Source organism: Pipra filicauda, unplaced genomic scaffold (genome assembly GCF_003945595.2).
Source record: "Pipra filicauda isolate LSUMZ 115617 unplaced genomic scaffold, ASM394559v2 scaffold117_size3949168_pilon, whole genome shotgun sequence".
NCBI lineage: Eukaryota > Metazoa > Chordata > Aves > Passeriformes > Pipridae > Pipra > Pipra filicauda.
Genome location: NW_024103629.1, coordinates 1,810,669 through 1,827,451, shown reverse-complemented (window position 1 = coordinate 1,827,451; position 16,783 = coordinate 1,810,669). Strand labels below are relative to the sequence as shown.

At 35.8% G+C, this 16,783-nt stretch overlaps 1 protein-coding gene across 1 annotated transcript in view; it reads right to left on the bottom strand.

The window, feature by feature from the left end:
- ARHGAP42 (Rho GTPase activating protein 42) overlaps positions 1-16,783 on the bottom strand; it is a 150,551-nt gene that overhangs the window by 18,724 nt on the left and 115,044 nt on the right. Inside the window, exons 9-18 of the mRNA XM_027739048.2 lie at positions 15,683-15,783; positions 13,251-13,360; positions 12,381-12,459; positions 11,488-11,527; positions 9,436-9,498; positions 7,731-7,805; positions 6,963-7,047; positions 5,717-5,775; positions 4,850-4,955; positions 444-603 (exon numbers count right to left, since the gene is read on the bottom strand). Coding sequence (XP_027594849.1) covers positions 444-603; positions 4,850-4,955; positions 5,717-5,775; positions 6,963-7,047; positions 7,731-7,805; positions 9,436-9,498; positions 11,488-11,527; positions 12,381-12,459; positions 13,251-13,360; positions 15,683-15,783 — 878 coding nt within the window. The remainder of the gene's footprint in view (positions 1-443; positions 604-4,849; positions 4,956-5,716; positions 5,776-6,962; positions 7,048-7,730; positions 7,806-9,435; positions 9,499-11,487; positions 11,528-12,380; positions 12,460-13,250; positions 13,361-15,682; positions 15,784-16,783) is intronic.

Here is a 16,783-nt window from a genome sequence, read left to right as displayed (position 1 = left end):
CTGCTGTGCAACTGACATCCCTAAGGATAGCAATGGTCAGAAAGACTCTGTTCTGATGCATTTAGAGAAGAATCTATGCATTCATCCAGAGTGAACCTCCATACACTGGTACCATAAGAGAGATGGAGGAGCTGGGAGCAAAGTTATGACTTTCTCGTTCTGTTTCTAGATTCAGGAGGTCACAACAGTCTTCAGAAAGCAACTGAAGAGTTAGAGCAACTCTTTCAAACCATGGGAGATTATGCCTTGGATCTGTACCTTGCACATCCACAGAAGACTTGCTAGGAATACAGATCCATACCATGGGGTGGGAAGCAGGTATTATTTCTATCAATGACCTTCTACAAATGTTGGACTCTTTATTCTTAAGAACTTAATGATGGTAATGAAAATGAGATCTTAGTTCCATTTCATAACCAAATAGTCAGATAATTTCTTTCTACCTTTTCATAATGCTCTATCAGAATTTCAACGACGATATTCTGAAACTTAATGTTCATCATAGCAGCCACGGTTTCTTCTTGGGCTCTCATCAGAGTTGGTCCAAAGATAACACCAAGGTTGGATACAGTCATTAGATTTTGCTGACTGTGCAATGATACCCTTTAAATAAACACAAAAAATATGCAATTTAATTGATTTGCTAAACTACAATTTAAACAGGCAAAAACCTAAGACTATTTTTTAACAAAATTACAAGTTCATGCCTCCCTTTTAAATACATTTTTAAAACTTCCACTTTTACTGGAGTCAAAATACAGTGTAGTACAAGTACTATACTACTATAAGGCTGCTATCCTGCAATAGCTTAATAGTAATGAGCACGTCTTCCTAGAGTATTTCAGTTCCTGACAAAACTGATAGGAAAAGGCAGCTATATCTGGAGGTCTCCACAGAGAGATCCACACCACCTAAAGTTTAGGAGTCTTAGAGCAGGCACCTATCTCTCCAATAGTTCTACAGGAATTTAAATACTTTATGTTGGATTGATTGAAACTAGTATGTGACAACAGAGATCAACCATATACCTTAGTTTTCACATAAAAGAAAGAAACAGTTTCTGAAAATATTTATTTCGCAATGGGATCTCTTTATTAACACGATGAAAGCACAGAATCAATGGATTCAGTGAAATCATTGTTTCTATGAATAGATAACATTAGATGATCATAATGACATCTGGCTTTGAAATATAATAACCTTTTGCTTCTGTATATTCTGTTGTAACTTATTTTACCTCTTCTTTTTTTCTTCTTCATGTAGAATTCAGAAATTTAGTTTTACCAACAATTTATCAGATAGAAAAATGAAAACCATCAATCAGTAATCCTCAAAGCCTCTTCTCTCTCCTTACAAATAAGATTTGCCAAATAAAAGTCCTATCATCATAAACCCTTTGAAATAACTGCCAGTTATTTCAAAGCTGTCCTATTGCCTCATGTCTGAGGAATATTATGCCAAGTCAAGATTTTATAATTTCCTTAATGCTTAATTTTACTGCATCTGCTACCAAATGGAATTAGTTATTGAGGCACTTGTTCACACTTTCCTTTTCCTTCTCACTGCTATCTCCTACCATTGTCAAGCTGAGCATCTTCAGCAATTTCCTACACAATTAAATAAACTCCTGTACCTTTTAAAATGTAGAAACAGTAAAATCTATAAAACATTCCCCTCATATTTGGGATAAGAACATTTTATCACCCCATTTACATCCAGAAGGAGAAATATGGGAAAGGGGTTTGTACTGGAGGCAAGTAAAAAAATGCCTATCTTCTTACATGTTTCCTATGTTGCTTCATTAAATTATGTCAAAACTTTCCCAAATGTTACCTCAGACTAGCACTAGCAGAGATCATTATTTGGAAGCCATGTCATGAAAATGACTCCCTTGTTAAAGCACATTTTTAACCAATTATCCTAATCTAACTTTCTCTGAAACAGATCTTATGTTTGTCTTAGATGACTAAGGGGCGTTTGGGAAGTCCACCAGTATTTTAATGAAAATGGAATGTTGAATAACTCAGCTCTAGATTTGCTAAAAAAACCTTAAAAAACTGCTCTGCAATGTTACTCTTCTTTGTGTTGTACAGTAACTGTAGAGATCTGTTACACAAACATTATAGTCTTACACCATAAGAGAGAAGTAATATTTATCTACTGTTCATGTTTCCTTGGTAACAAATTTAGTAGCTTGGTTAATAAAAGAAATGGTAAATTTAATAACACTGTAACCAGAAAGGGCTTTCTACAAAGCATTTTAAAGGCTCAGTTTCTAGCAAAAGAGAAAGAACCCAGGGCTGTAAATGGATCATTTTGATTGCCACTTTCCCCTGACCTAGTCCTACTGTTGCTGGGCTACTGCACAGACACAGGCTGAGGCAATCATGCATTTCAGGGAGCTGTAGGACATTCATTGAGGTGTCATTGCTTTCTACTCAAAATCTCCTTCTTTGATGTATCACCAGCAATTTTTTGATACTGCTGGATTGCAGACTCCCAACTATCTACCATAGAAAAGTATTGTATTATTAAATCATACCAAAGAATGATTTACTCTTTAGAGTAGATAGGTAATTTGACTACTAGGGAAGTTTAAAAACAAAAAATGAGCTATTTATGTGAAAATAACACCAAACTTCCCGTGCTTGCCTAGCTACTCACTAAGTATGTATGCATGCAGTATCACCTCTTTCCTGGGTGCTTTTCAGGATTTACTAGTTTTTGTTTGTTTATTTGTTTTCAGCATGATCTACATCTCACATCACCTAGATCATATTTAATTTTCCACAGTGACATAAAATTCAAGGTAGGCAGAGACGTAAAGACCTTATGAATTAAACCAAGATAAAATAATATCCTTATTTTATAATTCATAGTTAAAGGTATAGTATTTTCACCAAGATGCAAAAGCATACATAAAGGAACTGAACAGCTAAAAGAAATATAAAGAAACAATGTACACTTTGAAACTGGATTTTTAACAAAAGAATGAGGAAACAGGAGGTTGGATTTTTTTTTTAAATTTTCTCATTTTCATAAAACTAGACACTTCACCTGCCATTTGTTCCTTGAAAAATCCCCACACAGTGGTAGGAAAAAGATGAGTAAGGAAGGTGAGTAATACACTCAAGAGACTTATTTTGAATTCTGTCTCATTAGAATTGCTAGCATAAACAACAACTGGCAAATTATATGAGAAATTAGAAGGGGTGAATTGAATGTTGGAAAGAAACTACTAAAAGCATTCAGTGTCAAACCAAGATTACATTTACAGGAAATGAGAATCACAACAAAGATGACATAGGCAAGAATTAAAGAGAATAATTAAAGAGAGGAATACTTCAGGTGTGCTTTTCTTTGGAATTGCATCTGAGATTACACTGAGAATAAAGAGGCCATGAAAAGAGGTCAATGCTTGCCTAACACTAATTTTGGCTACAAATAAGTCAGTTCCTATGCATATATCTCTCTAAGTTCGAGGCTTCCAGACCAGCAGCTTTTACAAAATTGTTAAGCCCTCATTAAATGCTTTCACTTTTTCGGGGGCTATAAAGGAATAGGTATTATAGTGTTTAGCTAATCAAACAATTCTCTGAGTAAGGAAACTTAGGAAACTTTTTTCCATCTGGTTCTCTGCATCATCCCACAAAATGCAAGGTCTGCCTTTTTGCAATGGAAGCATTCACAGTAGCTTGCTATCATGTTAGTTCTACAGGGGCTAATGACATAAAGGGTTAAAAATAATTTTTTAGGGCTAAATAATTTCCTGTCAAATAAATTTTCAAAGTTCTCATTTCTATAACAGGAAGCAAAACTGCATTAGTCTCTGCTGTAGACAGCTTACTTCAAGCTGTGGTTCAAGCTGTGATCAAAAAAGCAAAACAGTTGGGATGTAGTGAATGGAATGAAAACAATATGGACTCCTCTCTTATGTCTTCTACACATCTCAGTCATGTGTACTTTAACTGAACAGCTCCTGCTTCACTATTCACATTCCCAGATCACTGACAAATGTACTAAAAAGTATAGAGCATCCTAAATCAGAAAGAATAATGCATATTAAAAAGTATTCAGCAAATACCATTGAAAACTAACTGTAGATTTAGAAAATATACAAATAACATTTGATGCAGAAACAGGATAAAGTAAATTGCAATAATGGTATATGTAATGACAGCTAGTGATACAGAAAGACATAAGAGAATAAAAACCTGTCTTTTTTTGTTTCACAGCATATGCCAAGTGTGATTCAATGAAGACAAAAGGTCATCGGTTTAAAGAAATGCAAAATCTTTTCTATCTGACAATTAATACTCCAGGTAGTGTTACGGGAGATTCAAAAGTTGGGCATTTATATAAATATCAAAAATATAAATAATGATACTTTAAATTAGTGCTTTCAAATGTTACTGCACTTCAGAGTTGTTAGAGAGAAAAATAAGATCAAATGTGAAGGATGAGTATTATCACATCGGCCCACCTCTGTTGTGAAACAGTGTGGGACTTTGGGACAGATTCAAACCAGCGTTTTCCATCAACCTTGGCATAGTTTTAGATGTTTCTTGAAGTTATTTAGTTACGAGTCCTGTAGTAAGTAGGAACATGAATGAAAACATTGACTGGGTTTACTTTACAAACATAGTTAGCCATCTTGGTGACTCTATGATTTACGACTCTCTATTTTTTATTCTGTTTCTACAGAGTTGAAAGCAGCATTTTAGAAATTAAATGTAATTTCAAGTGGCATTGTTTTAACACAGAGAATGGATTAAGCAACACTGACAAATTTAAGCAGAAATAATAGCATCTTACAATAATATCAAAGAGAAAAATAAAAAATAATTACTTGACCAAGTGCTTAATAAGGATGTCCAGCATCTCTCTGTTCTTCTCTGGTAACTTATGCACAAGTGCATGCACTGCCTCAACTCTGTAGTTCTGATCATCTGACTCTATAAAACAGAAAACAAATTGTTAATAACTCAGAACATGTGCTAAGAAGTGACTACAAATGGCATCAATGCCTGTATGCTAACATAAACATGCATTAAGAGGAGCCAAACACAATTAGCCTTCAAAATGATGAGGACAATTTGATTACATTTATTACATTCTGAAATCTGTATTCAAACTAATTCATCTAAAGCAATTACCACGAATACTGGAATCAATAAAATTAATGGCAATATAGACCCTATGTGCCACTTCAGTGAAATCTAAGCTTTTGCTCCTTGATTTTTAAAATATCTAAAGTTCTTCAATGTCTTTTATTCTTATCAAGACAAGAGGAAATGGGGAAATAACTTCAAATTCTAAACTGAAGTCATTAGCAAAACAGTATCTCCTATCACTTGATCTAATTACTCCCTTTGTTGAAAGGAGATAATTATCGCCCCTTCTAATTTTTCAAGGCAAGCTGCGAAAAAAAAGGTCCCTGGATGAGAGGGATCAATGTTATAAAAGAATTATCAGCCTATATGAAACAAACAAACATCTAAATCAAGGTTCAAAATTTCATGCAGAAGGCAGTCACACAGAACCACTAAAAAGATCAGAACAAACCACTGAACAGCTTCATCTAGTGTGACTTCTCTGCTTTGAGGGCTGGATCACTGAATAATAGAGCAAGGAGAAAAGTAAAGATAGTGACTGGGGAGATCGAAGTTTAGAAACAATATTACTTTCACAAAAGTGTATTTATCACTTTACTTACTAACAGCAACAATGAAATCTTTGTGCAGCTTGAAAGTCATCAGTGGTTCTGAAAGACATCTGGTTGGAAAAAAACATATTAAAAGGTTATTTAAAACAGACTCAAAGTCTTTTTAAGTTTTATGATTGTGATTATGATAGCCCTCAACATCTGCTCAATGTCCTATTGGTCCTAGGAAACCCAATTCAATGATGACTGATTACAAGTAGCATATAACTTGGTCATGGACATAGTCTGAAAATCAATGAGTTGAATCTTATGTCACCACGTAAATTACTGAAATGTTACTGGCACTGACTTCAGCACAGAGGTTCACTGTTTCCTGTCTTAAATATAGGTGCAGACATGGTATAGTGGGCTGCAGAATCAATCTTTTGTCCAAGAAAGGTAAAAACATGATGAAATTTGGGACTGAAATTCTGATCTGAGAGATCCTAAAAGAGTCAGGCTCTGAAAGGTAGACTGTGAGTTGCCTTACAGAGACAAGCACACATCTACTGCTTGCTGCCTCATGTTCTAATTTCACAAACACAGTATCTATGATGATTTGTGTGTCTGAAGATGTATAATAAGTTTCTTCAACCAAAAGCACTCTTCTCAATGAAATGTACATGAGCATTCCACTATAAATCCTAGGCATATTTTCCACAGTTAATAGAGATTTCTGATGCTGACTTTTGTTAGGTGATTGGTTTAGGAAGTCTAGATTTTTAGAAGGCATAGAACAGCCACCATTTAGATTGGATACTTTTCATTATGGTTTTTTTAACATTATATACTGAGAACTGAAAGAGTTAGCTCAGAAGTACCATAATTTCTGAATATTCTGTTTCTTATCAGCAAAAATGAAAGTGTTGGAGGGATATTTTGTTTATGAACAACAGCATAAGATAAAAACCTGTGTTTGTTGGGATTTTTATTCTGTTCCAACAATGATGTCATGAAATCTTGCGGATTCAGAAACAAAAGACTCAGTACAATGTGCTTTGTGGTTAACATAAAAAAATTTAAATAAAAACATGCAATGAATAAAAATTCTGTCAAATTTAGGGCTATATAAGCCAGAACTATCCTAATAAGGTAGAAAGTGTGTAATATTACACATAATCACAGAGATATTAGGCAGGATAATAATATACTCAATTATCATCACGCTAATGGATACGAGAAATGTAATATGATAATAATAAGCAAAAGACTAATGGGCCAGAAAAGGAATACTGAGACTGTGTAGGATCATACTTACCTGAGGTAGTTTTTTAGTCCGCTTGTTATTGTTTTATTGTCCCAAAGTTCCATATCAATATCCATATCAGGAGGAGATTTAGGAGCTGGTAGAAATTTGAATTATGGATGTGTTATAGTTTGACTAACGCAATAACTAGAAAAGCAGTAAAACAGAAGCTACTAAATTAGCCATTTAACTCTAGCAATTACTTATTAGCCAGACAATTACCAATCTGATCAGTTTGAATCTTTTAATCTCTGGCAAAGTATTAATAAAAATAAATTTAGCAGTCATATTTAGTAACTGCAAGTATTAGCTTTATGCACTGTGTCAAAGTGAAAGGTAAGCCCAAGTGCACATAGAATTACTAATGTGTTTGCCTTAGACATGCAAACAGAGGCATAGGAGTGCCAAATTAGCAAGAAAAGTGAAAGACTGGAACAACTGTCTATTAAGCTCAGTCATGATGTATTATGGAACTAAGCTTTGGAGAACTTCTGAAACATGCCAAATATATATGAACAAATAGAACTTTAAAGATAAAAGAAGAAATGCATTTTTATTTGTAATTTGCTCATGTATAAAATGCAGAAGTGAATACTACTGCTCACAAGAAACTAGTTAGAGATGAAGCACTCATTTTAAGACTGCAAATTAATTTAGTGGCAGTAAGAGTGCATACAAAATTGTAAATATCATGACACACTCTTCTGAGCACAGCACTTAAGGCAAAAGGACCACAGTGCACACACTGCACACTGACAAAGGTTCACTTCAGATACTTACAAAATACAGTGTTCATCAGCTTCTGCACCTTGGAATTTACACCACCTATTCTGTACAATCCCAGGATTGTAATACCTATGTTGGGAAAACAAGTAAATGAAAATAATGAAAATATGGTTATTTCAATATACACTGATGTATCCTTGGTGTATGTTTTCAGAATATCTAAATACGTTTATGGAAAACTGTACCATTACATTCTTGAGTACTGTGTTGTTGAGTACTAAATTCTCTTCTGGGATAATAACAAATGCATTCCACTGAATCCACACCACATTATACACTAAGCATAATTTTACATTAACAGAACCCTTCTGCATGGAAATGATACATATTAGCAAACAACAAGGTAATGGCTAGGAAAAGTGAAAAATAAGACCCAAAAGCAGTCTGAAAACACATTACACATCAACAAGTTTGTATCACCTAGAAGTCAATGGAATTACTGAGCATCTATGTTTGCTTAAACCACCATCCCTTCCAGTTAAGATCTGATTGACATTTATAAGAGAAATGATTGTACATACTGTAATATGAAAATAAAAATATATACTGTATACTGTTGCAACACATCAGTTGAAAATTTATATGTTACTGTGGTGGTTTGGGCTAGGCCTTCCTTGGTGACCAGTTTGTAACCAAGTTAAAATTGTTATGCTTTTTCTTAATAGCACAGATAATAATAAAAAATGTTTCAAGAGTGACATTTGCAACACAGTAATCTAAATATTTAAATGATGATAATTTTATTGTTTTTAACTGTCTTTTAAAATCAGCAGGATTTAAATGTCTTCCATTCTCCTCACTTCAAGCCTTACCATTTAAAAATTGTCTAATTTTCCTTTGAAAACAACATTCTAAAATCTGACCTCACTTAGATAACCTAGGTGTTTGGTTTTAAAACATTCTTTTTACGCCTCATTCCCCCAGAAAAAATGCAAGCTCTGAGTCAGCAGTGATTTAAAAGCTACATAACATTGTTGACTGAGAAGCTGAATTCATGTTGAGCTCAAGATTGCACAGAGACCACATTTGGATTACTAAGAGATCTACACACTGAAAGTTCAAAAAAGGTTATCTCATTTTATGGGAGATGATATAGCCACACCTCTCCATTTGGAAGGGGTAATTTAAAACTTATTGTGAGTTGTAAAATATCACCTCATTAGCAGAGTGATTATTACTTCCTTATTGTATATCATCACTACCAAAAATGAGTTGTAAACATTTAAAAACAAAATAACAGACCTTGTGCAAAATTATAGGAGTTATGCTCCGAAAAAAACCAGATTTACCAGCAGAGAGTACTGATGTCCCTTTTCAGTCTTCAGGTTTCATGCCTGAAACCAAAGTTGGGAGCTGAGACTCCCTACAGTTTTTATCACAAGAAAACACAATTCAGTGCACACACATTAAAGACTAAGGATGTGAGCAAATGTGTATAAAGCTGTCGAATCAACAAAGAATTACAGAAAATGTTTAAAAAACCCACTTAAATGGTATGTTAAGAACTGTTGTTGGAACTTGAGGCAACAATTTTGAGTTGTAAACTGGAAGTGTAAACCACACAGATAAAATGTGGAAATTCCAAACCAAATGATGGACATATTCCAAAGCACAGCTGTAAAACATGTAGAATTAATCAAAGTAATATTTCAGAAAAAGAAATAATAATCTAATACATCATTTGTGATTAAATACACACCTCTTGTTTCTACAGCATGAATACATTTCCTCACAAAGTTGAAACCTGCTTCATTTAAGAACACTATAAAAAAAGAAAAAATGGTAATTACTTCCTAACGTCAATACACAAAATCTCCCTGTTTAGCTACATTCACATATTAGTCAAGGGCTGATACACATTTATCCACAAGGTTATGATACTCATTCTGTAATAATATTTCTGTAGATAAATCCTCAGCATTCAAATCCAACTTTCTAGTCACTAGTGCATCTTTAGAAGCTTAATATTCTACTGTCTTTTTCAGAAATCAGTAGCTCCTCTAAACATACACCTGAAAGCTTGTGGCTTTAAAAGGAAATTACTGTACTTCGCTCTGCTGAGCAAAATGCTTTTAAGAGTTCAGGATTTACATTATGAACAGAATATATTCATTGGATTTAATGCAACAAGATTCCTTGTTCTTTACACATGCACATAACCACTCATAAAATGGTAACATAGGAAAACGATCCTTGTTATTTACTTTAATTAGTGGGTTTATTTCAAGTGAATATATTTCTCATTCATTTTCTATCTTCAACACCCACTGCTCTAACTAGCTAAATAAAGAAAAAAAAATAAACTGTCTAAATAACTACTTAAATAAAGAAAATCATAAACAGCATATTTTTCACCATTAAGAAAAACCAGGTGCATTTGTTTAAATATCAGATTTTCAGTCTCAAATACACCTCCTATTAAGATGTATGTCCTAATCTGACAAATCTCTCTCTGAGATACATATACCCACATATATATTTAAATTATTTTTACATATTTGAGTTAATATAATATGATGTTAATAACAGACGTATCGATATAATGTTAATACAATTATGCACACAAATCTCATAGTATCTTTAAATACACTCATCCTGTTACTCAGTGTATCTAATAGGTGCATATACACCTAAAACTAAACAGATGTGATGGGTCAAGATCAATTGTGTGAGGTGCCACGAGGCCAAGTGCCAGGTCCTGCACTTGGGTCACGACAACCCCAGGCGGTGCTACAGGCTTAGGGAAGTGTGGCTGGAAGCTGCCTGGCAGAAAAGGACCTGCAGATGTTGGTCAGCAGTGGCTGAACATGAGTCAGTAGTGTGCCCAGGAGGCCAGGAAGGCCAATGGCATCCTGGCCTGTATCAGCAATAGTGTGGCCAGCAGGACCAGGGCAGTGATCGTCTCCCGTACTTGGCAGTGCTAAGGCCACACCTCAGATCCTGTGCTCAGTTTTGGGCCCCTCACTACAAGAAAGACATTCAGGTGCTGGAGTGTGTCCAGGGAAGGGCAACGGAGCTGGTGAATGGTCCAGAGAACAAGTCTGATGAGGAGCAGCTGAGGCAGCTGGGGCTGTTTATTCTGGGGAAAAGGAGACTCAGGGGGAACCTTACCACTCTCTACAACTACCTGAAAGGAGGTTGTGTGAAGTGAGGGTTGGTCTCTTCTCTCAAGTAACAAGTGACAGGACAAGAGCAAATGGCCTGAAGTTGTGCCAGGGAAGGTTTAGATTGGATATCAGGGAAAATTTCTTCACAAAAAGGGTTGCCAAGTATTGGAAGAGGCTGGCCAGGGAAGTGGCTGAGTCACCATCCCTAAAGGGATGTAGATGAGGTACTTAAGGACATGATTTTGTGCTGGACTTGGTAGTGCTGGTTTAATGGCTGGATTTGATGATCTTAAAGGCCTTTTTCAACATAAATGATTCTATAACTCTATATAAGCACAGTGGTATACATTTACATTTAGATTTACAGACTACCGACAGAAACTTAAAAGATTTATTAAATATATTGTAGCTTTGGAGGCACTCAAATTTTTCTCCAGCAATACAAAAGTTGAAGGCTGTCTCATAGTTTACATAGTTTAGGATGTGCTTTTGTGTAACCAAATCACTTAATCCAACAAAATTACTTCACAGCAATAGAAATAAAACATAAAATAATTAGTATCTCTCTCCCACACATATATCAAGAAACCGGAACATGACAGAAATCTAGCAGTATTTGGTAACTCAACAAAAAAAAAGCTTACTTTCTTCCTTCTTGCTAATAATGGCTGGCAGTGTGTAGATCTGTTAAAAAAAACAAACAACCGAACAACAACAATGCAACAGGACAATAATTGTACTTTAAATTCTTTATTACCAGGTTTGTTAGTAGTTGCAGCATGCTGTGCATTAGCTTGCTGCTAGGGAAATGCCAACTCTGCCTGTCACCATCTCTTGATGTTTACCACTCCAGCACACACCCGGGTTAACAGCCCGTGCTACTATAGGCAACTAATGCATTCGAAGTAAGATTTACAGAGTCCACGTGGGTTAAATTTCAATACTACTAGCAATCCAATTTCTGTAGTGGTTCAGTCAAGCAAGAAGCATGTAAAAACACTCATCTGACTCATAAAACTGATCAACCATTTTTTTTCCTATCAGATACAGGTCTGACATCACCCTCATTCAGTGACTACTTTAAGGGTAGGCAAATAGTGGGAAGAAAACTCAGACAAGCCTGTCTCTCAGTAGCTTTCAACACATTTTTCTGGTCTCTGCAGTGCCTTTTGAGATGATAGTTGTTTACTCCATGACATTGCTCAAAAGATTGTTGATCTTTACTACTGTAATAACTACCACTTCACATAATTTACCCGCACCATGAATCCTACTACTATGCTAGTCTACTACTTAAACTATTATTACTTAGAATATCCTAACATAAAATAATGATATATAACTGTAGGCTTAAATTAATAGTTCTCCTTTTCTACTTTGTACCTATTTTCACTATGTACTTGCAGTAGTGTCTCACAAAGAAAAGAACTGTATTTGTTGGTATTGCAACAGAGTATCTGAAGTTCATACTAGCTTCTTCTTTAATATGTGTGCCATAAAACCATAAAATGAAAAGAAAATTAAAAAATATCCTTACTGGTTCCTTTCCATCCATAGCTTCGAGCCAAAGTTTTCGGTTGGATTCTGAAAAAGCTTGCAGTGTGATGATTCCAGGTCTGTCAAAAACACACACAGACAATGAAATTACTACTTTTCTCAAACAGTTTCCAAAGTTAGAATTCAAATGCATATTGACATGTGAATACATAAAAGACACAGCAGTCAGAGAAAGTTGACAGTTTCTGACATAACAGAATAATTTTGAGGTAGATATAAAACAGGTCTGTTTTCTAAAAGTTTGGCAACAGTCATAAAACATTTTTTAAGAGAACAGCTACAAAAGTCAGTCTATTTATCATATTTTAACAAAAAAATTAATTCAATATTTCTCTTTATCCCTGAGCTTGGAAAAAATACTTCTACAAACTACTGTATACATATAGTTTAAATACAGGAAAGCTGTTTTCATCTATCTGATGTAATAATAATACCCAGGAATAAGTAGAAAAAATGTTATAGATGTAATTTTCAAGAAAGAAAAACAATATGCTACCGTACATTTCTGAATGAAATAGACCTTTGAGCAGAATATGTTTATTAATAGGTATTTATAAAAATATGTATGATCTGTTTATAAAAGAGGATAGTTTTCCTACAGGTTCTGTAAGAACCTGTCTTGTATCTGCATGCAAATATAATGTAGTAAAGACAACACATACGCAATGTGACAAATTTTGTTAGAAAACCGTGTTTGAACAAAGAAGTATTAAGTCTTGAAAGCCTAGTTTGTCTGCATACAAACATATTGTTTCTGCATACAAACATATCTGTTTCTTTTACAGGAGTAATTATTATATATTGGTTATGATTATTTTCAAATTGTTAACACAATGAAAACAATTCAAACCTCTCATATACTTCAATATCGAAACAGAATCGTTTGTCAATTGAATCTGTCTTTCTCCTGATGCAAGATTTTAGCTTGAACATTTCTGGTGAGCTTGTGACAAGACCATTCTACAAAACAAAACAAAATGAAATTAGTAGAGGCAGTATGCTTATATAACTTGGCTTCACATCCTAAACTTAACCGTATGAACAGTCAAAACATGTCTTAAGACAGGGACTGAAATTATTTAGGAACATATAAAATATACAATATTTTTTCTGTATATAAAGTAAAGACAGCAGTTAATAGCTTTCTGTCACGTATTTGTTATTTAATCATTATATTTCAGAAAATTCCCTAAATTCAAAACTTATAAAATCATATAATTCTGCCAACTCTCACATGCAGATAAAAAGATTTATGAAGAATAAAGCTGACTAACTCCTAATTCTGGCTACCATGATCATGAGACCTCTCTATAATGTTGGCAAGGCTGACACAGTTGGGGATTCTGAGTAATGGGAGGAAGCAAATGTCACTCCTGTCTTCAAGAAGAGCGAGGAGAAGGATACAGAATCGTAGAATCATTTAGGTTGGAAAAGGCCATGACTAAACCATCTACATGTCTTTTAAATACCTCCAGGGTTGGTGACTCAACCACTTCCCTGGGTAGCCTGTTCCAATGCTTGACAATCCTTTTGGTGAAGAAATCATCTGTAATATCCAATCTAAATCTCCCCTGATGCAATTAGAGGCCATTTCCTCTCATCTTATGGGGAACTATGGGCCAGTCTGCATCACCTTTATCCCTGAGAAAGTGATGAAGTGAATAATCATGGAGAGCATTTCCAAACATATTCAGGGAACAAAGGTTACTGGAAGTAGTCAGCATGAATTTAATGAAGGAAAATCATGCAGGATCAACTTGATAGCCCTCTACAATATGATGGATGGCTCAATCTATGATGGAAGAACAATGAATATTGTTTATCTCAACTTTAGCCAGGCTTTTGACACTACATCCTACTATATCCTCATAGACAAGTACAGGTGGAGTACAGGCTAGGTGGTAAGGTGGACGGAAAACTCTCTGACCTGCTGAGCTCACAGCAGAAGTCTAGCCGCAGACAGTGACCAATGCTACGCCCAAGAGGTCAGTACTGGGGCCAGCAATGTTAAGCATAAATAGTGATAAGCCCAGGCACCATGACAGGCAGAAGCTGACAGAGTGGAAAGCAGCTTGGCAGAAAAGGACTATCAGGTTCTCGTGGGCTACAAATTGACCATGAGCCAGCAACGTGACCTTGCTGCAAAAGAAGGTCACCAGCCTCCTGGACTGCACCAGGCAAAGCACTGCCTGCAAGTGGAAGGTGATCCTCACTCACCATTCAGGACTGGTGAGGCATACGTGGAATGCTGTGTCCAGCGCTCAGGTCCCAGGTACAAGGGGGACAGCGAGGTACTAGAGCAAGTTCAGCTAAGGGCTACCAAGGACTAAGGACTTGGAGCACAACTATGTGAAAGGAGGCTCTAGTGTGGTGGAGTATCTTTTGCCATGTTGCAAATGAAAGTATGTGAGAGAAGGCCTGAAGTCGCGTCAAGGGAGGTTAAGATCAGCTATTAAGAAAAATTTTTTCAGAGTGGTCAGGCATTGGAATAAGTTGAAAAAGTTGCCCAGAGAGGTGGTTGAATCACCACCACTGGAAGTGTACAAGAGGAGTCTGGATGTGGCACTTGGGGATGTGGTTTAGGGGTGATTATGGTGGTACTGGGTTGATGGTTGGAATAGATGATGTTGAAAGTTTCTTCCAACCCTGATGATTCTGTGATCTGTCACATGAGGAGAAGCTGAGAGAACTGGGATTGTTCAGCCTGGAGAAGAGGGATCATATCAGTGATTTATCTACCTGATGGGAAGGAGTAAAGAAGACTGAGTCAGATTCTCCTCAGTGGTGCCCAGTGAAAGGGCAGAAGGCAATGGGTACAAACAGAAATACAATTAATTCCATTTGAATTTAAGAAAAAGCTTTTTTATGGCAGTCAAACACTGAAATAGGTTGGTCACAGAGGGCTGCATTCTTGGAGATATCTAAAACCTGACTGGACACAGACCTCACTAGCCTGTACTGGTTGACGCTGCATTGAGTTTAAACTAGAGATCTCCAGAGTCCCCTCCCAAAACTCATCCATTCTATGAATCTGTGCAAATGCGATTGATTTCCTACACATCTGCAATGACCACATTAGAGAAGTTAGTTAATATGAGGCTTATATATTTTTTAAAAGAAATATTACTTAAATATTTATCCATGTGGTATAAGACATGCACTGCTTCACCTATGAAAACAGCCTTATGCTGGGTTCAAATTTTTTTCTTTAATAGTTCTTAAATGCTTAATGTAAAAGATGGAATATATAGTTCATGTATGTATCATGTATGTGCAACTCACCACTTTTCCACCAGATTTGGCTTCAGCTATACTCATCGTAAAAGTTTTTGTTCCTTTGTCATAAGTGCAGTAATGTTTTACCCATGTAAATCCAAGAGGTCCTAGAGTAAACAGAGATAGTATTAAAAGTATTTGTTTTAGCATTTTATCGCTATTTTAGTTGCAGTTAGCAGAGAAAAATAAAACATAGCAGCATCCACATGTAGCCTACAAAATCTAAGACTCTCTTAATTTTTAAATCTGAACATGTTGTTCAGGTATAATTTTCAAACATTGCAGCTTAATAAGGTTGCCCAACAAAGTTCCAGCAGACTTATTTTGTTTGGCAACTGGATAGGTAACTGCATTTTATTAGGGTAAACAGGCAGGAAACAGGCAAGAACAGAACTTGAGGATTTTTCTGCCTAGGAAATACAGTTGAAGATTTTACCAACCTAAGTGAAACACAACTCAGTATTACACACTTTCTCTGAAGGAAACCTTGAAGTCTGTTATTAAATGCAGAAAATTGGATGAACTCATAAAATCGGAGTGCATTTTCCCTTATTTTCAGAGTTCCTGTCAAAGGTAACAAATACTCGTGGTACTATCATAGAAAGGTTATTCTTCTACCTGTTACCTTAAGGGTAAAATGGCATTGGCTCAGAGGTAAATTTAATCTTACATAGTTGAACACTGACAGGAGATTTCATTATATGAAAGAAAGCAAAGCAACTGTGCAGTCTAAAACAACATTGGTTTACAGATGAGGGGATAAAGTGGGATGAGGGTGGCGGAGGTGGCACCTCCAGCAAGAAACAGTGGCCTTTTATGCCTTAGAGGGGGTCTTGCTGGGGAAGAGGTGGCTGTAACAGTGGTGCATAACGACCACGTCCACAAACGGAGAGTTGCACATGCTCACAATACCAAAGTACACCGCACTTAGGGATTCAACACTCTTCCTTTTAGATGGCCATAAGTGAAATCTACAACAATCCCCAGGTGGATGTGTGCCTGATCCTGGAGAGGTCACATCACACTACTTCTTAATCCTACTGCAAAGCATAGGATCTCTGACGCAGAAGATATTTTCACTCCTGGATTACCTAGAGCTTTGTTCAG